Source organism: Stenella coeruleoalba, assembly GCF_951394435.1.
Source record: "Stenella coeruleoalba genome assembly, chromosome: 6".
NCBI lineage: Eukaryota > Metazoa > Chordata > Mammalia > Artiodactyla > Delphinidae > Stenella > Stenella coeruleoalba.
Window position 1 is genome coordinate 127,474,817 of NC_137151.1, and position 21,704 is coordinate 127,496,520.

The 21,704-nt window shown below is 53.4% G+C and overlaps 1 protein-coding gene across 5 annotated transcripts in view; it reads right to left on the reverse strand.

Moving 5' to 3' along the window:
* Positions 1-2,376: 2,376 nt before the first annotated feature.
* Positions 2,377-21,704, reverse strand: part of PASK (PAS domain containing serine/threonine kinase) — a 40,825-nt gene continuing 21,497 nt past the window's right edge. For all 5 annotated transcript variants that reach the window (XM_079925230.1, XM_079925229.1, XM_079925231.1 and 2 more), the window contains exons 9-18: positions 21,341-21,464; positions 17,610-18,955; positions 16,432-16,604; positions 15,798-15,965; positions 11,875-12,000; positions 11,655-11,789; positions 8,231-8,430; positions 5,435-5,568; positions 3,700-3,846; positions 2,377-3,106 (exon numbers count right to left, since the gene is read on the reverse strand). In XM_079925230.1, the coding sequence (XP_079781356.1) occupies positions 2,997-3,106; positions 3,700-3,846; positions 5,435-5,568; positions 8,231-8,430; positions 11,655-11,789; positions 11,875-12,000; positions 15,798-15,965; positions 16,432-16,604; positions 17,610-18,955; positions 21,341-21,464 (2,663 nt within the window). In that variant the 3' untranslated portion in view covers positions 2,377-2,996. The remainder of the gene's footprint in view (positions 3,107-3,699; positions 3,847-5,434; positions 5,569-8,230; positions 8,431-11,654; positions 11,790-11,874; positions 12,001-15,797; positions 15,966-16,431; positions 16,605-17,609; positions 18,956-21,340; positions 21,465-21,704) is intronic.

Here is a 21,704-nt window from a genome sequence, read left to right on the forward strand (position 1 = left end):
GCAGCGGCAGCGCCGCTGACGCCGGAAGCAGCCGTCTCCTGGGTCCGCCGCTTCCGCCCTCCGGGTCCGCCGCTTCCGCCCTTCCCCTCGGCAGCGCGAAGGCGCGGGAAGCAGTTCCGCCCAGCCCTTGTCCGCAGGTGTCCGGTGCTGGGCCGGTTTCTGGGGCCTGGGCCCGCCGCCACCTTGGGCGCGGAGAGCGCGCCTTCTCTGCTTGGTGCCTCCGCTGCCCGGGTTTCCGCTTTCTAGAGCTCTCGGCTAGCGCAACAAATGAACAGCTCCTTCCCCATACGTTCGCTTCTCATTACCTTAAAATTCCTCTTAAGAGTGGAGGTGAGAGGAAACCATAACCTCGCTCAAACCGGCCACCGCCTCGCGGTCCAGCAGTAACCTCCGCGGAGAAAGCAGGGCCCCTCCCAAGGCAGGTTCACGTTGAGGTAGAGACCGGGCGGTCTGAGTAAAAGGGAGCCGCTCCCAGATATAGTTATTTGGTGTGGAATCTGCATTCAATATGAATATTAGTGACAAGTTGAAATGGTAGTGGAGCGATCGGTTCAGGCATGCAAAATGGAGTCTGGCGGCCACGGAGGACCTGGTCTCAGCCACTCTCTGCACCGCTGAGAACGTGAGCTTTGAACTGTTCCAGACCCAGGGACACCCCCAGCCTATTCAGAACAGCACCTGCCAGCTCAACCTTCTGGTCTCAAGGTCTCCCTTTATAACCGTGCAACCATTTCAGACCCCAACCAATCCTTATTTGACAAGCACCCTTACTTCTTGTGAGCTCCAATTATAATTCTTGATAAACAACCCCACACACACACACACATATTCTAGAGGTTTAAAGTATCCAATGGAACTCCAGAAGTCTTTACAGTTTAAAAAAAGGGGGGGGGGGTCCTCCCAGCTTAGAGGTCTGGTTTCCTCTTGGGATGAAATCCAGTGATGTTTCAGCCTAATTTGCATTCATTCTTAAATTTCGGACATAGGCCTGTAACAGTTCAAATATAGACACTAACCATCTTTCAAAAGGGGACAGTGGTGAAAAAGAAAAAAAAGGTGTGCTTTCTCAGCTGCCTAAATTCCACCAATTGTAAGCCCAAGCCTTAGTGTATAAGTATTTCTTCTTGTTTTATCTACTTGTTTCCGAACTGAGAAAAAGAACTTCATTCTTGCATGGATACAATTTATAGAGCTCTGGGCCAGGCACCAGACTGGATGCTAAAAATCTTTCTACAGAAGGATTATGCCAAAGAAGCAAGAGGCTGTAAACTTTTCTATCTGGACTCTTTCTGCAGAGAGCACTCTCAGAGTGTTCAGACTTTCTGCTGCCATCAAATCAGATGAGTTTTAATTACTTTTTCTTATAGAGAAGTAACAGTTCTTGGAGACCTAGAACTTTGCATTCTCGGCCCATTGCACACCTGTCTGTAGAAACATTCTGTAACTTCTTTTGTGTTATAAGCATCATACAAACTACATAGGAAAACATTTGTGTTTTTTCCCCCACTCTTGAAGAGTTCTTTGAACATCACGAGACTCATTTGATTCTGAAGAGTAAATGTCATTAACGTACTACACACTTTAAAAATTCACTTCTAAAAGCCCTGCCTTTACTGTCCCTGACGGATGGAGGAAGGTTCCCTCGTCAGTCTCTTGAGACATCACGGAGACTCAGGCAGCACTTCCTAAAGGAAGGGGAAGGCAATATCCTGCATCCCAGTAGTTGAGAATCAAATTAACTGTCATCGGAGCATCTGAAAATATCACGACAGTTGCATGCTTCCTAAATGAACACTAGCATACTAGAGGCAGGCTGGCCCCTGAGCATCTTCCCTAGAGCTCGGGACAGGAGCCTTGGCACCTGCGGAAAGTGATAACGTGGGAAAAAGGCACGGGTTGGGGTAGCGGGGGGCGGCGGGGGGGGGGGGTCTTGGTTTTGGTTTTGTTTTCTTCCTGCTATTTGAGCAGGGGAAAAATGAAAGGTTTCTCTCTGACACCAACCGCTCCCTCCCCTCTAACACAGATGCAAAATAGAGGCTGGATTTCCTGTGCCTGAGCTAGCTGACTCTGTTTCAGAGGGGGATGGACTGGAGCCTAGAGGGGAAGGGCCTTCTGAGTGTGTGAGAGCTGCACTGGGGCCTGAACAGGGATGGGAGAGGGACAGTCGGGGCTGAACGCCCCCCCACATAGTCACGGAGGGAGCCTGGACTGGCTGGGGAGTGCTGGGAGGGTGTCGTGGGTGGACAGCAGAGCACAGACAGATGGTGGGCCGGCCCTGGTGAGCTTGTGCACAAGGAGAAGGGCAATGCCTGAAACACCACACCCTCTAGTCTCCTTAGACCAAGCAAGCTGCAGAGCCCTGGGCTCACCCATAGGAGGGACCCCCAAACTGACCAAGGCTGAACCTCTCTCCAGCTGTGGCAAGTGGAGATGCACAAACGGAAAAATAAAGAAATGAAGTACTTCCCATACCAGCGCTGTGGAAGAATTCACATGGCCCAAGTCAGGGTAATTGCTTACTAACAAAGTTGCTTTAATTTGGAAAACGTTCAAGGAAATAAATTAATGAAATAGTCTGGTCATTTGGTGAATAGGTTCTACACATTCCTCATATCAGAGGAGCATATACCAAGTCAGGAAGCAGAAACACAGGCACATATACAAAAGTAGAAAAAGGGTTAAAAACCTTTTGTGTGCCTTTTGGAATTTCACAAATTAGAAGCCTTTTAATAGTAAAAAATAGTACAAAACTCAATTGAACACTAGAATGTTTTTTCAAGGCCATGAAAAAAATGAATTCCAAGTCTATTTTATAACCCTAAAACAATATAGTATCCCTGGCTTTTGTTCTAACATTCATCAAGCTTGCATATGAGGTTTTAGACGGTGCACTGGGCCTAATTCTTGAGAACTTACTTCCTCTGAATGGACGGGGCCTGAATATAACATGACTTCCTGAGTGAAGGAGAGCAGCAGAGAGCTGGGTTCCCCGGCGGTTAGGGGCCTGCCCGCGCACATGAAGCCCTGCGCAGCTCCGGGGCCTGAGCCACTGCACTTGGGCTCCTGCTCTCCAGCTCCAGACTGCCCGTGGACAGAACTCCGCTCTCTAAAGAAAGAAAAAGATACTGTGTCAACTGCCAACAGCAAGATTCTAAAATACTTTGCTTCTCTTTGGAGAAATTCTTAGGAGCAAAAGACATCAGGGGAACCCTTCAGAACCCAACTGGCGATGTTCTAGACTCCCTGGACCCTGCTGTGGTGCCACGGGGATTCTACGTCCAGAGCCACAGACAATGTCTGCCCACTCTGAGCAGCGGGGACCAGACACACGGGGCTGCCGCTCCCAGCTGTGGGCCCCCGGGGTCCCCCAGACCATCGCACTCCTCGTCTGGGCCTTATCCTCCCTTTCGGCCCGCTCAGACCACTGCCAGCTACACTTCGCAAACTCTCTGGCGCAGCCCTCAATACCGTCTGCGGTTTCCTCCTTGTCAGAGGCTCCCGTGGGCACGCACCCACCTTCCAAAGCCCCTGGTGGTGTTCAGGGACCTCTGGAGTCTGTTTCACAGGTGACAAGCCAGCTCTGGGCCCTGACGTTCATGTCCAGGGCAGCACAGAGGAAGGAACCTCGCCCTCCCCCAAGACCCGGGAAGCAGCCTGGGAACCGCCTCAGCCCCGAGGGGCACGGGCCTCGCCTCTCACCTGGCTTGTTTAGTCGACACACCTCTTCCCAGGTGTAGTCAGCCAGGTTCACAGGCTGCGTCACCCAGGGGTCTGTCACCAGCTTCTCCAAGGTGGTGCGCTGCTCGGGGACAGGCTGTAGCAGCCCAGACATGAGGTTCATGAGATCTGGGGACAGAAAGGCGTGTGGCCAGAAGACTGACGGAGGACCCAGGCTGGGGGCAGGTGGAACGCATTTCACAACTGCAGGTCCTGGGTCTGATGGGACAGGAGGTGGCTCTGGATCCCCACTTCTAACTAACACTCCGGGGGTTCTGGAATGTGGGGTCCCAGCTATGCTTCAGGAGGGGCTGTGGGAGATGTTTGTTGCCTCTGAAAGGAAAGCTTGGAGCTCGAGATCCCACCTTGCTCACCACACCAAGTGTGGCAGCTCCTAACCTGGGCCTGATCTGAGGGACTCTGGGGGTGCAGAGCTGTGGACACAGGGATCACGTGACAGGACGGAGGTGGGAGGTGGCCGGCAGCAGAGCCCCAGCTCAGTCCCCACAGGAAGGCAGCACGAGCTCTGAGAAGAGCCCCCAGCCTTGAGTCTGGATCTGGGTCCCATTTCCTTTTAGTGTCACCTCAGCCAGGGCCACTCCAAGCCTCACTGCCCAAGTGAGTATCCTGAGAGCCTAGTGAGAGAGCCTGCGGAGCAGCCCCCGTAGGCAGAGCTGCAAGAGCCGTGGTACCACGGAATCCAGAACGTTAGCAAAGCTCTACAAATCTTCTTCTAGGCTGCTCTGGACTGAACTGTGCACTCCCCTACCCAGATTCACAGTGTGATGATATTAGGAGGTGGGGCCTTTGGGAGGTGACGAGGGCTAGACGAGGTCATGAGGAGGGGCCCCCGCAACAGCATCAGTGCTCTTATCAGGAGAGACACGAGAGGGCCGGCTCTCTCCCTCTCTCTGCCACGTGGGGACACAGGAAAAGGCAGCCATCTGCAAGCCAGGAACAGGGCTCCCACCAGGAACCGCATCTGCCAGCACCTTGGTCTCGGGCTCTCAGCCTCCAGACTGAGAAATAAATGTCTGCTTTAAGCCCCCAGTCTGCGGTGTCCTGTCATGGACGCCCGAGCGGGCTGAGACACAGGCTTCTAACCTAAGCAAAGAGCCCAAGGCCAGACTAGATTCATGAGGGCACTTAGCTCCTCACTGCCTGTAACGATGAATGACTACTCTGGCATCACAGAATGTCACTATGTCACTAATGTCTGAGAGACCTCAGAACCCGTGGTCCAGCTCCCAGGAGCACCTCCAGGTATGGGCCCTGAGGGTCCCACTCCAGGCATACCGCCCAGAGGTCCTCACTGCAGACGCAAACCGCCACTCATGGCCCTGGGGGAGCCAGCTCACGGGAGCTCGAGGTGGGACAGAAACCCCCAGGTTCCACATGAGCGGCCGGGGGGCCAAGTCCATCCTTTGCCCTCCCCGACAGGTGACCTTACAGTCACTGCCACGGCCACGCTCAGAGACGGCTAGTGTTTGCGCATCCTTCAGAAGAGGGCCCTATGGTCCAAAGGGAAACTCTCCTAAAAATAAAGTTGTGATGTTTGAAGGTCATATTCAAATCGTCCTTACGTCCAGATCAAAGTCCGAGAAGAAGAGATTAGAGAGAGAGCTGGGCTATCGGCAGGGACCCGGGTGCGCTGCTCTCGCAGACGGGAAGCCTGTGCAACGCCGGCGCCCGTCCACCCGCCACCGCGCGAGCTCACCTTCCGACACCAGGTACGGGGGGTTTATCGCAGCCTCCAAGGCCTCCTCCAGCTCGCAGAAGGGGTTCTCCTCGAAGATCAGCGTGTACAGTGCGACGCCCATCGACCACATCTCCAGCTCTGGCCCCTTGTAACTGCAGGAAGGAGAGAAAGCACTCGGGGCGCTGGGCCGGCCCCGCACGTGAGCCTGGCACCCGCACAAGTCACCCGAGAGCGGCTTCCAGGGAGACGCGCCACACTCCTCGACCACGTCCTCAGCGCCGGCCCGGCCGCCCCCAGCCGGGTGCCGGCCACATGCTGCAGAGGGAGAGGAAAAGCAAAGCCCCGCTCGGCAGCTGAGAGACAGTCAGGAGATGGCACGGGGGCAGAGCAGAGTGCCTCCCCGGGGGCTTCCTGGAGGAGGTGGAGAGAAGGCCCGGGAGCGCAGGCAGAGTTCCAGGCCCGCAGGAACCCGGCTCACTAGGGGCCCTGGGGAGCCACAGGCAGCTTCAGAAAGATGTGAAGGATGCTCCAGGCGAGACTGGCACGGGTGAGCATCCTTAAGGGTGAGGTAAGGCAGCGGCGCAGGTAGATAGAGGAGAGTGAGACGGGCATGGACAGAGGGAGTGCAGGCAGCCGGCCGGCTGGAGGAGCGGCTTCAGGGAGGCAGCTCCCTCGGGTGCTCTTTGTTATTGCCTGTGGTTACAAACACCCTCATCCCAGCCACCATTTCCTGGGTACTTGTGAGATGCTGGTGCTCTGCAAGGCACGTACATGGTCTAACCCTCATCCTCACAGCAAACCAGCAAAATACATATCACCTTGGTTCCACGTGGAAGAGGTGAGGCTGCTGCTGGGCAGGCACGGAGCCAGGCGGATGGCCCCCACGCACCAGCCCCCGTGCTGCCCACTGCGGTTGGTCCCTCGGGTCTGGAGCTCAGGCGGAGGGAGAGTCTGGCCCCGAGAGACTTGGGCAGCAGCGTCTTTGCAGCAGAACAGGAATGTAGACAAGGTGGCTGAGAGGAACTGGTGAGAAGAGGGCCCAGGACGGAGCCCTCTGCCTTCCAGGGAGCCACAGAGAGCCTGGGGACATCAGGAGTCGGGAAACCAGTGGGCAGTAGGGGCGGGGGGCTGGGCCCCAGGCGAGAAGAGGGGCCAGGAGGGGAGGGGCCACGAGGACAGACCTCAGGGAAGTGAGGGGATGAGACAATGCTACAGCCAGAAAATCAGATTTGGCAGTTTTTGTTTTGTGCCACTTATGTTTTGGAAAAAGAGATTTTAAGAATTTTGGAGGCTAAAGAGAAAAATCCAATAGACTAGAAAAATCCAATAGACTAGGGGTCAGCAAACTTTTGCTACAAAGCGCCAAACAGTGAGTATTTCAGGCTGGGGCCACGGGGCCTCTGTCCACCAGGGCAGCACAGAAGCAGCCACAGACACTACGTGAGCCGACAGGACTGTAGTTATGAAAACAGGTGGGGGCCGGATCTGCCGCCCCTGGAGTAGAAGGACATGAAAACAAGAGCGAGGAAGCAGGGTCCCTGAGGACGGGATGTAGAACCGGGCAGTGAAGGACCCCGCGACGCTCTGGCGTCTGTCCCTCCAACCACAAGCCCTCCTGGAGAGACACGTCCTAACCACACTGCTCCAAAGTACGTGTAGGTGGTACAGGATAATACCTGTGGTCCGGATCTGACTGGATTTCATTTCATATGTGTACAGACACACTTTGTTTACATGTGGACAAGACAGAAATCCATGCATATGCAGGGGAAACACTGAGCACCGTTTCCATGCAAGCCCACGAGCACCTAAGCTACATCGGTGTCCCTTCCTCTCCCGAGTTCCCTGAGACCAGGCCCTGCCCAGGCCGGGCCCCTCCAGCTCACAGGCTTCTGGGGTGCAGAGATGTAAACGCGGCCTGCACCCCTGCTGCTCCTCTCAGCCAGCACAGGAAGCTTGGCGCGCCCCGAGCTGACGCATGCTGGGCCAGTCAGCGACGGCACCTCTGGCCAGGAGTGGACCCAGCTTCAGCCTGGACCCTCTGCATTAGTACTTTTTCTGTTGCTTGATTTCCTACATGGCCGGCCCAGCAATATATTATTGGACTAGATTACTAGTTCTGTCATCAAAATAAATAAACCAACTAAAAAAAAAATCCTCTTCATTAATTTGAAGAGTCCCAAGTTTTGGGACTCTTTTTATCTTTCTCTTAACTTTTTTTTCTTTTCTTTTTTTTTTAAATTTATTTATCTTTGGCTGCATTGGGTCTTCACTGTTGCACACGGGCTTTCTCTATTTGCATTGAGTTGGGGCTACTCTTCATTGGGGTGCATGGGCTTCTCATTGCGGTGGCTTCACTTTTGCGGAGCACGGGCTCTAGGCATGTAAGCTTCAGTAGTTGTGGCTCGTGGGCTCTAGAGCACAGGTTCAGTAGTTGTGGCGCACATGCTTAGTTGTTCTGTGGCATGTGGGATCTTCCCAGACCAGGGCTTGAACCCGTGTGTCCCCTGCATTGGCAGGCGTATTCCTAACCACTGCACCACCAGGGAAGCCCTCTCTTAACTTTTAATTATATGAAAACTCCAAACATAAAAGTTGAGGAAATAATATACTGAATCTCTGTCTCCACCCACCAGTTTCCCTGACCCACCTTACTTTTCCTGCCTGCCTGCCCACTTATTTCCCAAACATACTTTATCACTCAACACCCTCGTCAAAGAGGCACAAACTGAAACCATTTTTCCCCCTAAAACCCTACCAACCACAGGTCTGATGGCAGGTGTGACAACAGGCTGCAGCTCCCATGATACGTACGGGTTTCCCATGAGGACTTCGGGCGCGCAGTACTCAATTGTCCCACAGAAGGTATAGAACAGCTTGCCCCTCTCCAGGTAGGCAGCCGAGCCAAAGTCTATGAGCTTGATTGTAAAATCCTCAGCGATCACGATGTTCTCGTCCTTGATGTCCCGATGAATGATGCTCTTGGAGCGCAGGTATCCCACTGCTGACACCAGCTGAAATCAGGAGGCCACAGGGAACTTTTTAAAAGGCAATTCAAGTAGAACATGAATTTAAATTAAGGATTAAGAAGAAAAAAAGAAGAGAAAAAGAACAAAAGAGTTCTCTAACTCATCACAAACTGGTGACAGGAAAGACTCTGGAGGCTGCAGATCGCACACGGCTGAGCCGTGTGGAGGAAAAGCAGCTCCAGGCAGCATGCTCAGTGTGGCTGGCACACGTCATGCCCACGAGGCAGCAACGCAGATCTAGGATTCTTTTCTTTAATTTAATTATTTATTACTATTATTATTTTGTGATAAGGACACCTAAGACACGGTCTACCCCCTTGACAGATTTTAAAGTAGACCATGCAGCATTGTTAGCTATAGGGACCATGCCGTACAGCAGACCTCTAGGACTTACTCATCCTGCAAAACTGAAACTTTGTATTCTTTCACTGACACCCCCATTCCTCCCTCCCCCAGATAAATATGTGAGTTTTAAGTTCTCTGTCTGTGTGCTACCAATGAAACCTCCTCAGCAGATACAGAACGACCATCTTGGGAGGAAAGACAGACAGACCACGGCAGAAGCTACAAAGACACATGGTGGGCACCTTAATGAGTGTGGGCTGGTTGCATGGGAGGTGGCCCTATAGAAGGCCTGACTCCACCACCTTTGGTTCACAGTGAGGGACAGTGTTCTGCCCAGAGTTCACATGGCAATTCAAGCAGAGTTGGGGACAGAAGCCAAGTCTCCAAACTCCTACTTCAAGGCTCTGGCAGCTCCTCAAAGATCAGCACTGAGTGTCAGCCATACGTTCCCCAACATGTGTGGAAGTCTCAACCATGTGAATTTAAAGTAACTCCCCAGGAAATGGGCTTCATTCCAACAAGCCAAGCATGTTAGTCTCCTCCGTGAAAGGGTAAAGTTACTGGAACGCACTGCTGTCTGCCTGCACTGCACATTTGGGGGCAGAGGTCAACAAAAGTAGCACCTCAGTTAAGTTTAAGTAAGGTTAGTACAATTTCTGACCCGATTCATAATTTGGACACCAACTGTACCAATCAACATAGTGATTTCGGGACTTCCCTGGTGGTGCAATGGTTAAGAATCCGCCTACCAATGCAGGGGACACGGGTTCGAGCCCTGGTCCGGGAAGATGCCACATGCCGCAGAGCAACTAAGCCCGTGAGCCACAACTACTCAGCCCACGTGCCACAACTCCTGAAGCCCACGCGCCTAGAGCCCATGCTCTGCAATGAGAAGCCACCGCAATGAGAAGTCCACGCACTACAACAAAGAGCAGCCCCCGCTCACCGCAACTAGAGGAAGCCTGCGCTCAGCAACGAAGACCCAACGCAGCCAAAAATTTTAAATAAATAAATAAAAAACACAGTGATTTCATGGATGTAGTCAGTCGTTTACATCATTAGAGACAACTTTATATTTACAGATGAATATCTTGAGTCAGAAGCAATAGTTCACGGCAGACAAACTAAGCTGAATTAATTAACTTTAAATGAATGAATGTATATTCACGTACATACGCATGCAAACACATACATACCTGCACACACATTTATGTAAAGAAGCATGCGTGCGCACGTGTACACACATACGCAAGTGTGCAGGCATACACGCGCATGTCTACACTTATACGCTCACATGTATATACACACTTTTACATGTACATGTACATACGTATACATGCACGCATGCACATGCACGTATCAGGCTCCAGTTGGGAAACAGAAAGCACACGTTAATCTGAACATGGAAGGCTTCATCAAGGTTCATTAACTACAAAGGGGTAAAGAACCTGAATGGGAGTAGCTGCTCTTCCTGCAGGCCCCCCGCAACATCCCAGCTGCACAGGAGAGCAGTTCACCAAGCAGACCCACAGCTCTGGAGCTGAGAGGCAATGCACTAATACCTGGCACTGCACATACACACGTTTATATGTAATAATATAGTTCTGTAGAGTTGTGAATCCATGTTTACATATAACAACACTTATGTATATAGACTTACAAAGGGGCTATAGATACCTCTTGCAAAAGTTAAAAAGTATTGAACACTAGAATTACCTGTATCAGTCGCCCCAAATTAACAACGGTTAGGTAGCAGCTATTGATAAGTGACTCCTAATGTTATGTCATACTGACACTCTGTTTGCCATGAAGATTTCAGAAACAAATCTTTGCCATGAAGTAAAGTAGATGCGTAAATAACCTTCCAAAGTAGCAAGGGGGGAGAGGTGACATTCGGGCAGAACGATGATGACCGAAACTTACAAGTAGGTGCCTCAGAAATGTAATTTCACAAATCCAATAACTTCTGGGGGCTTTTAGCTTTGAGGAAGAAATGTCAATTCATGGAAGCTGTCATTAGAAATCAAGTCAGCTCCAGGAAGCGAAGAGCAAATCTGTGAATTGGTCACAGCCCCGTCCCAGGTATCTCTCCATCTTTTCCAGGGAGCTAGGAATCGTCTGGAATGGAACTACCACGATATTAAAACTAAAACAAGAATTGCAGTCTCCTCCTCCCCGCACTGCCACCCAACTTCTCTCTGTCATAGGACACCTTTCCACTTCTCTGGTCATGCTTCCGTTCCAAAAACTAACGAGTGGACTAACATCAGGACACAGACAGACACAAGGAGATCAAGACAAATACTCACTGTAAAATGAGATTGCCAGAACCGCAACCTCTGTGGACTAATTAACTGGACAGCTACGTTTATTAAGCACTTCCTGTGTGCAGGACTCGTGTGTGTGTGCTGCACAAGGGCCTTAGAGGCACTCTCTGATTTAATCCCAACAGTCTCATGGTGCTGGCACTAGAATGATCTCTACGTACAAACGAGCAATGATTTCCCATTGGTGAACGAGGATTCAGATCAAGTGCACAATCTCAAAACCCAGTCTGGTAGCTCTGCTGGTCCATTTTTGAGATTGCTTCGGATATTGTAGGGATATAAGTAAACCTGAATCATCAACCCACGTCTGCCGTCATTCCATGATAGTACCTGGCCTCATTCTTCCTTCCCCACCTTACTCTCTCTGCTTCATCCATAGAATTCTCTTCTCAAAATACATATCCTACTCAATAAAATCCAAAAACCGAAGGCCAGATCCAGCTCACAGAGAGAACGGAGTGTGTATCACTGACCCCTGCAGCCCTGGGCCCAGGCAGCCAAGCCCACACGCCCCGGGCGGCTCTGGCCCGCTCTCACCTGTCGGAAGATGTAGCTCGCCAGGGGCTCATCGAGGCTGGGATGGCGGTCGATGAATGCAAAGAGGTCCAGGCCGGAGCCGTGCTTCTCCATCACCAGCTGAAAGAACCCTTGATTTTCAAATACATCCAGCACCTGGAGAGACACAAGCTGGGTGTGGCCCTGCTGGGGAACCTTCAAGACAACGAACTCGAGAACGGATGTGACAACAGCTCTCTACCTTGACGATGTTGGCGTGCTCCACCCGGGACAGGATGGCAATCTCTAAAGTGACTCTCCCAAGTTTGGGATCCTCAATCCAACAATCCTCCAAAACCTTCTCCTTCTGAATAAACTTCACCACCACCTGCGAGGAAAGCAGAGAGGAGGTGACTGCAGCCATCCCCGCCAGGCCTCCAGCAGCCCGTCGAGCCTGCTGCTCTGCCTTCACCCTATCCCCACCCCGACCCCCGCTGAGCCCCAGGGACGTGAAAGAAGAAACCGAACAACAACACTCCGGCGCGAGCAGACAGAGAAGCAAGTCAGTAGCCGACCGGAAGTGCTGACTGGACCAGCCCGACCTAGAAAGTGGGCGGACGGGGGTGACGGTGGAGCCACAGGCGGAGCTGCGGAAAGACAGGTGCTCCCCAGAGCACCGCATGCCACCCCAATTTCTCAACCGAGTATTGGATGTCCTGGCTGAGAAAATGAAACAAGAGGCCTGAGAACTAGAAAAAATGAACAAAAACTGTCATTCATGTTGATCCTGAGAACTAATCAGAGTTCAGCAAGACAGATGGACACAAGATAAATACAGAAAAAACGGTGTTAGTCAACTAATGATAGTCAGTTGGAGTGTGGAATAGAAGAAAAAGACACCGTTAGTAGAGAAAACCAACACTCTAGGTCAATGAATGACATCCCTGCCCCTCAACAAAACACCTGCTCCTCGGTGGGTGCTGGGCATGTGGTGAGCAGTGACCGCGGGCCGGGCCTGCTCTGCACTTCAGCAGGAGACCCCAAACCAGACGACAGAGAGCCCCGCCCTCACGGAGATCAGCATCTGCCGGGAAGCAGATGATACACAAGATGCGCCGCGGGTCAGGAAAAGCGCGGGCAGCTGAGCCGGGAAGTGCTGGGTGGCGGGGCCGGGGCGGGCTTCCTGAGGCGGCGGCTTCTGAGAGGGGCCGGGGGAAGGCACTGCAGGCAGAGGGAAGGCGGGGGAGGTTCTGCGCGTGGTGAGCAGGCGGCACGAGGGGCCGTGACGGCACACGGGGCCAAGGCAGAAGCAGGGAGACCACTTAGGAGCTTCTGCAATATCCAACCACCCCACAATAATCTGCAGAACAAAGGTGGTGGCTTGGGTGCCAGCATGTGCGTGGTGACAAGTGGACAAACTCTGAAGATGCTTCGAGGGGAGGGTCACCACGATTTAACAGGTCAGATGAGAGACGCAAGGGAAAGCAAGAAGATGAGGGTGGAAGCAAGGCTGACGGCCCGAGGATCCAGGTTACCGGGCACGAGAAGGATGATGGAGTCAGGCGGGGCCGGAGCGGTGCAGACGGCAGAGCTCGAGTGCGTGTGTTTGCAGGGAGCTGCCTGCTGCCCGTCCAGCTGCAGGTTCAGGGAGACAAGAAGGAAGGCGGCCTCCAGGGCCTCCACACACACCTAACGTGAGCTTCAGGGGGAAGAATAACGGAACAAGAGAAGAGAATCCTCTTATGGTAAAGAAAGCTCTGAACATCTAGATTGAAGTCTTACCAAGAGTCAAGCAAGAATAAAGAACACACACAGACACACACACATACACATACAATACACACACAATACACACACAATACACATACACACACAGACACACATACACACACACAATACACACACAACACACACACAATACACACACAACACACACACATACACACACACAATACACACACATACACATACACATACATACACACACAATATACACACACACACATAAACACACACATACACACACAATACACACACACACACACACACACAATACACACACATACACACACACACACACACACACACACACAGAGAAATACGTCCTGGTGAACTTTCTGAATTCTGAAGATTAAAAAAAAAACAAAAACAGAAAGGATAAAAATCAAGTTGCCGGCAGCAAAATTCACTTCAAAGTAATGGTAGATGACAACAGACACCATTGTGTGTCTAAAACGTTCTGAGGGGAAAAAGGCACATCTCCACTAAAATATGAGGGAAAAAACACACCCTAATACATGTAAGGATTCCGAGTGGAACAGCCATACATCCTTCCTAGAAAAATTAGTAATAAATATATTCCAGCCAATGAAACATGAACACAGGAAAGAGAAGAAACTGGATATAAAAACACTGGAGGTTTAACAAAAGCAGGACAAGACTTGTACACTGAAAACTATAAAACATTGTTGAGAAGTGAACACAACATTGTTAATCAACTATACTCCAATATAAAATAAAACTTTTTTTTAAATAAAGTAAATGAAATAAAATTTTAAAAACATTGTTGAAAGAAATTAAAGATCTGAATAAATGGACAGACATCCCATGTCTGTGGATCAGAAGAATTGATATTGTTAAGATGGAAACACCCTGCAAATCGATCTGCACTCTGTCCTGAGAACTGGACCCAAACCCTTCAAAGTATACTTTCTGATTGGCTGCTTTTACTTAATAATGTGTTGGCCTAATAACATTTAAATTGACATCCCTGTTTTCTGAAAGGCAAAATTACTCATGTGGCTTCGTTTTAAACCAAGAGAAGAACTCTGGGGCTCCTTTCTTCTTCCTTAGGTATAAAGGTCTAAAGAAACCCGCAGAGCCTTTCGGATTCCTGATCCAAACCGAGTGAGAAGATCTGCCCCAAATAAATTAAAGATGACAACAGAAACTGAAGAACGAGACTGCTTAGAAACACGTGACACCCAGAGCAGCACGTGTTTAAACCTCTAGAAGGTGGCCGGGTGCACTCAGACAACTCAACGCTGCACAAGCTTTTATTATTAAGTAACAGCTTGAAAAACACACATTCAAGCTAATAAGCTAGAAAAATAGCAAAATTAACCCGTAGAAAGTACAAGAAAAGAAATTTAAAGAAAACAAAGCAAACATTTGATTAGAAAATAGGCAATTCTTTGGCAAGTCTAGCAAAGAGAAGACAGTGAAGACAAGGACAGCCAAGGGGACGAGACTCGCCACAGAAACCCCTGCAGACGTGACGTCACAAGTGCTGGTGACCACTGGTGTTCCCAGCTCTGCAGGCCCCACAAAACTGACAGAGAAAAAAGAAAAAACACTTACGTATGAATGTAAGTGAAAAAATCCCAAATAAAAATATTAGCAAGCCAAATGCAGCAACGCATTAAAAGAATGTTGTAACACAATTGAGGAGTGAGTCTACGAATGGAAGTTGACTGTTGTTATTTATATATTAATAAAGAAAACAAAGATACAATCATCGCAATAGATGCTGAAAAGACATTTGATAGAACTCAACGCTCATTCTTTAAAAAAAAAATTTAGTGAACTGAAAATAAAATGAAGTATTCTCAAACAAAAGGTATCCGTCAAACAATAAAAGGAGCCATTGGAATTGACAGAGGACCGCCCCGAGGTCGGGAAGTGTACCTGTTACTCCAACGGCTCTGCGGCTCCTAGCCAAGGTGACAGCAGGAAGGAACAGAGGCGATGAGATGTAAGTAATAGAGAAAGAGACAGGACTGCCACTGCCGGCAGAGGAGGAAAACCAAAGCATCCACTGAAAGATCACTAAAACCAACAAGACTTTGATACTGATCCTTGAGGTACCAACCCAAGCACGGAGCTCTGGTAAATTCCAGAAGTGACTAGAAGCTGCCGTGGTGAAGGGGTCCCACACTGGCCCTCCCAGGAATCGGCAGGCCGGGCCCGGGGACACCTGGGCAGTCTGCGGGGTTCGCTGGGACAGGCAGTACGGCGACCATGCCAGCTCCCCCGAATCACGAAACGCCCAGGCAACTACAAATCTAATCACAACGGGACTTGGGAGGGAGGGGCGGTGGCTCTAAGGCACATTACAGGATGAGGTGTGCGGCCGGGCAGCCGGCCCCTCAGCACGCAGACCCCAGCCCTGCAGGAGCCCAGTACCTCCTTATTGGCTTCCTGGTCCACCGCCGTCCACACGAAGCCAAAGGCCCCTCTGCCGATGGGGCTGAGCGTGCTGTACTTGCGGGAGTACGCGCCCTCGCAGGCCGCCAGCCCCTCCAGCTCCACAGCCTCGGGGGGCTCCTCGATCCAGGGTTTGCTTGCGAGCACCTGCGAACGCAAAGGCACGTCCGGGGGACCACAAGCAACGCACTGAAGGAGCCAGGCAGCGGCAGGCCGAGCGGCGACAGCGGCACCCACACCCTGTGCTGCCCCTCCCCACTCTTCCCAGGCCCACGGGGTCCCCGGCCTGAGACCCGCTCTCCAGGGGGTATGCCAGGGGCCTCGACATGTCTGTCCAGACTGGCACACACCTGGACCCCACTGTGCACACGGAGACACACAGATTTGAAATCCCACATGTGGCTTGATACACAGAATGTCAGAAGACAGACCCTACACAGACCCTCTTCCCATCCCAGAGGACAGAGAGAGAGAGAGAGAGAGAGAGAGAGAGGGAGAGAGAGAGAGGGGGAGGGGGAGAGAGAGGGGGAGGGGGAGAGAGAGAGAGAGAGAGAGAGAGAGATGCTGATTGGGAGAGGCGGGCAGAAGGCAGGAGCTGACTTCAGTCACGAACCTCCCCCAGGCTGGCTCCAGACAGCTCGCAGGTGGAGTGGGCGGAGCCGGGCAGGAGCAGGCGGTTCTGCAGGGCCGAGTCCAGGTGGCCGTGCAGGAGGTCCTTCACCAGCCAGCAGCAGAACAGGGTGGATGAGCCCTGGAGCTCCACCCGCTTCACTTCAAACTGCACACCTGAGGACGGAAGGGGAGACCAAACACCCCCGCTGCTGTCACCACAGCAGTGTCAAGACCCCCAGAACGAGATAAAGCCAACAGACAGCACCTGGGGCAGGGGCAGAGGGCACCGAGCCCGGAGAAGGGCAAAGCTGAGGCTGGCGGCCGCATCACCTCCCGCCGGCGTGGTGTCAGCAGCCCAGCATGTCTTCGGGGGCAGCCGGAGGCCAGGGGACTCAGGAGAGACCCGCCACCAGCCACCGATTCGGACGAGCCTGGAAAACCTGCCCCCAACACCCTCCACAGGAGTCTGGCTCGGGAGCCACACGTACACACACGTGCCACCTAACTGTACACGTCACCGTGCACACTGCCGTGGCACATGCGTGCGTGGACACAGCCTCCTGGGAATGCAGCAAATCAAAGGTAGCTATCGGGGAGGTTTACAGGGGATTTTATTTTCTTCTTTTTGTTTATATTTTCTAATATTTCTGCAAATAACACATATTACTTATGTAACTCTTAAGTTTGGGAAAAACCCTGGTAACCAACACTACGAAATCAGCAACGAGGAAACAACTGGCTGAAATACGGCAAATTAGGAAATTAGGAAAAGAAAAAGGGACAAGTGAAGGGGTCTGACGGCCACACCCCCAGAATGGAGATTCTGAGGCCAGAGCAGCCTGAACCCCGACAGCTCACGGAAAACCACCACCAGCCCCTCAGCCACACCTGCCTCCTGGTGTGGCAGCCGGGAGCCCACCCCCTGCTGCACCGCACGGAGGGCCTGGGCCCCCGGGCTGCCCCCTCCCCGGCACACGCACCTGTAAGCCTCACTTTGAAGAGGTAAACTCTAACCTCGGTTCTTTATTTAATAACACCTCATTCCTGCCAAAACGATTCCGGGGATGAAGCCCCATCAGAGGCCAGGATCAGGAAGCCCCCCTGACCCCGCTGCGCCACGCTCTCGGGGCAGCAGGGCAACGGGGGACCGGGCCCTCCCTGCCCCCCACCCGCACGTACTCAGCTGTGAGCCGTCTCGGTGGTAACAGCTCCCCGCGTAGGCGCCCTCCTGGATCTCGTGCTGCAGGTCGGCGGCCCCAAGCGGCGCAGAGCCGTCTGCTCTCACAGGCGTGGAGGTGACCTGGAGGCTCAGCCTGGGTGCCTCTAACAAGGACGCATCCATGGGGCCGGCTCCCGACACAGGAGGGACGCGGTCCAGGCTCTCTCGGCCACCCAGGTCATAGTGTTCGGAGGACACCAAGCCAGTCTGCGATGGTTCTGTTCCATCCAGCCCCAGACAGCTCTCGCGGAACCGCCGGCCTTCACCCAGATTGAAGTTAGTGCCGGTCAGCAGTAACAGCTCCCGGCCGTCTAGGACTTCTGACCTCTGCCTGCGTAAACCGCTCACGTCCACACCAGAGACCCGCAGCGAAGGGGACCGGGTCCCCCCGAGCTCAGACGTAGCGTAGGAACAGTTCGAAGAAGTTCGGTCTGTCCATTCGCTGAAAACGAGTTCCTTGAGGTTCCAGGAAAATGAATTCTTGCCAGCCTCCCGGGCCTCCACGGTACCGGGCAGGTCAGTGGCAAGGGTGTAGCGGGCCGAGGAGCTGCCCGAGCGGCCGCCGTGCGGGTCTGTGCCTCCCAGGTCACACAAGGACGCAGGGGCGGAGGGCGGGGGCTGCTCTGCGGGGACCAGCTCGGCGCAGGAGACACCCCAAGGCCCCGCAAAGCTCGGTGCAGGCAGCTGCTCCTTAATCAAGCACGTCCCCAGCCACGGCTCATCCAAAGAAAGCATCGAGAGCAAGGGCTGCACCGTCCCCGAGGGGCTGGGGGCCGAGCCCGGGCTTCCCCGCTGAGTGCTCCACTCTGCCTCGAATCCAGGGCCGCGCACCGGGAGGCCCTGCCCTGCCAGCTGACCCGCAGCGTGCGGCCTGGCCTTGGTGGCATCAGCCCCGTGGTTTGAATCGCTGGTACCACTCGAGCCCCTCCGTCCCAGCTGTGTCTCCTGATATAGGCCACCCCTTCCAGCACCACTGGTCCCATCTGTACTTGGCACTGGTGTTTCAGAATCTTCATGGGAAGCACATGGTCTTGTGTCCACTGGGTCAGACCTGTTTCCTCCCAGAAGGTCCTGCCTGAGGCTCTCTGCTGTTGCCAGCCGCTCTTTCTCTAAGACAGTGCTCTGCTGGTCCTCTGGCGACGACTGACGGCCAGGGGCTGACGGGCATCCCCCGGGCATGTTTCGCTGGCCCTCGGGCAGTGACTGTTCCTGGGCTGGCGGGCTTCCCTCCGGGATATTTTGCTGGTCCTGGGGTGACGGCTGTTGGCCATGGGCTGGTGGGCTTCCTTCTGGGGTGCCGTCCACCCTGTGGATTGTTATACGGATGACATAGTCACTGAGGAGCCACAGAAGAGTCAATAAAAAGAGGTCACAGGGGCTCCCCCTTGACTAGAGACCCGCACCACGCATTTAACGCCATAAACTTATGACAGAAAAAAAAGGCTTTTATAACTAAATTTAAAAATGAAGAACCAACTCACATATTCTCCAGATAAATCCACACTTAGCAATGATTTATCCAAGAATGCCACTGAGGCCTAGGACCCTCTGCTCAAGGCTGTGGTCAGCAACCTCACTTTGCGGTGAGTGGGACCCCGACAGCCGTGCAGCCAGCCTCTTCCTGCCCGCAAGGTGGAGGTGTGGGAAGAAAGGAGAGGCACTGGACACTGCACGCGGTAAACCACAATGGCTACAAACACCGTCGGATCTCACAGCTCAGAGAGGGCAGGGCACGAGGGGCAGGAGGCTGGAAGAGCCGGGCCCCCAGGGTCCTGAGAGCTGGAGCACAAAGCCCCCAGCGCACTCAGCACGGGCGAACCACTGAGGAAGAGGCCGCCACGGCCCACCTGGCAATCTGCACCCAGACTCCCCTCTGCCGGCCCCGCCGCCAGCACCCACTCGGCCGGCGGTGCTGAGCGCCGGCCCCGTGTCAGCCCAAGGTCGGCCGCAGGCACCAAGGCCAACAGAAAGTGGCAGTGCCCGGCCTGGCTGGGGAGGCGTGCGGTGATCTGTAAGTGTTACACCAGGGGCTCATAAAGAGGCGGGGAGAGGAAAGACGTCACTTAAGGATGGGCCCCACAGAGGAGGCCGCTGTGAGTGGAGTTCTCAGGGACAGCTGAGGGGGCAAGGGCCTGCAGAGACCAGGCAAGAATGACCCGTCGCCGCTACGCCACCTCTATCTACCACCACCATCTACCTGGGCCAAGAGGCCAGCCCTGGACCCATCTCTGGGGAGCCACACGGCCTCTGCGGTGTCAGCAGGTGAGGCGACGAGTGAAGGAAGGAGGAAGACGGTAACTGGCCCATGAAGGACGCATCAAACACTTAGAACCGCGAGACCAGAAACGTCCAGCGAAGAGGAAATGCAGGAACGGTCCATCTAGTTGAAGCTCCTCGTTGCCCACCCACGTCCCAGAAAATCAAGCCCACGCACTGCACTGAGGTTCGCTCAGCACGTGAGCCATCGCTAAGACACACCTGCCCTGACGCGGGCCGGGCACCTGGCGCCCACACCAGCGGGTGCCCCTGAGCCCAGGCCCCACCATGCGCCCCCAGGCAGCACAGAATCCTCCCTCCTCACCGTGTGTGTGTGTGTGTGTGTGTGTGTGTGCGCGCGCGTGCGCACACGCACACACACAGCAAGGAGAGCCCGCAGTCACGCTGCTCCAGCCACCAAAAGTTAAATAGGAAAAGGCCAGGAAGTTGAAGCAGATGACAGGAGCCGTGTTCACAAACCATGGTGCCACCTGTGAGGTGGCGGTTCTGAGGCCGCGCTGCAGAGAAAGGTCTCCGAGACACACACACTGCGTGTCCAGGCACGTGCACACATTTAGGACAACGTGTGCATGGCAGCCTGCCCGTGCCTGTGTAACACACACTTCCATCTAAGCACATGGGGAAAGGGGTCCTGCAAGGTCACTGACGGCAGAGGTTCTCTCTGGGGACAGAGTCACGGGGACTTCTACTCTTCACCATTATTCTTCTGTACTTAGAAAAACATACACATTCACGTAGTATGTATTTAAAACATAATTTCAAGAAGACTAGAAAACAGCGTGTATGTGTGAGTGAATAAATCTCACACAATGGTGAACAAAAGATGCCGGAGATAAGGGAGTGCATTCGGTGAAGTTCAAGAACAGGCACCTCCGACCTGCGTCCTGACCCCAGGGCAGTGAGGGACACCGAGTGGCGTGGGAGCAGGGCCTCCCAGGGTGAGAGGAGAAGGTCCAGAGAGGCTGGCGCATGACTGTATGCTACGCTTCAAAGAGACTGTTTTAAAAAGAGAAGCTTACTGAAAACAAACCAAAATGCTATGCACAACAGGACTGTGGTAACTGAGCAAGTGGATGTTCTATTTCTACTTTCCTAAATTTGCCACATTGTACCTCGTCTCCTCTAAATAGAATAACTTTGTTATTTAAAAATGCATAGCAAACAGATTCAAATTATTTACAGAATGAGAAAATTACGCTGGAATCAGCTCCCCGGAACCTCCCTGAACGCCTTCTTGTCCATAAACTGGGGCCCGTCTCACGGAGCCTGCAGGGACCTGGCCGGGTGACACAGAAGCACTGCCATGGCGAGGGGCAGCAGCAGGTGTCACCTCCAACATTCCCAAGGACTGAACGCTTCCCCAGGGTGCCTCCCCCCGCCCCTCGCGCACCCGCCCCTCCCCCAGAGGACTTACCCCAGAGTGGGCAGCGCCGGGAGGGAGAAGGCGAGGCGGCCCCCGGCATCCACAAGAACCTGGGCCCTGGGCGAGGCAGCCTGGCTCTCCGCTGGCTTTGGGGCCTCGGTGTTCACCCTTAGGTCTGGCAGCAACAGCAAAAAAAAAAAAGAGAGTGTTTTCCATTCGCTGGCTCACCCTGCTGAGATCCACCTCCTCGGCCCGTGTGACTCGTGAGCAGGGGCAAGGGGGCCTAACCTCACCTCAGACACACCGCCAGCCCCACGTCCACAGCAGGTCTGGGATCTGACCGCCCCTCACTGCCCCACGGGCACCAGGTCCAGGCCCACAGCCTCCCTGGGCTCTCCCTGCTCCGCCCTGGGCC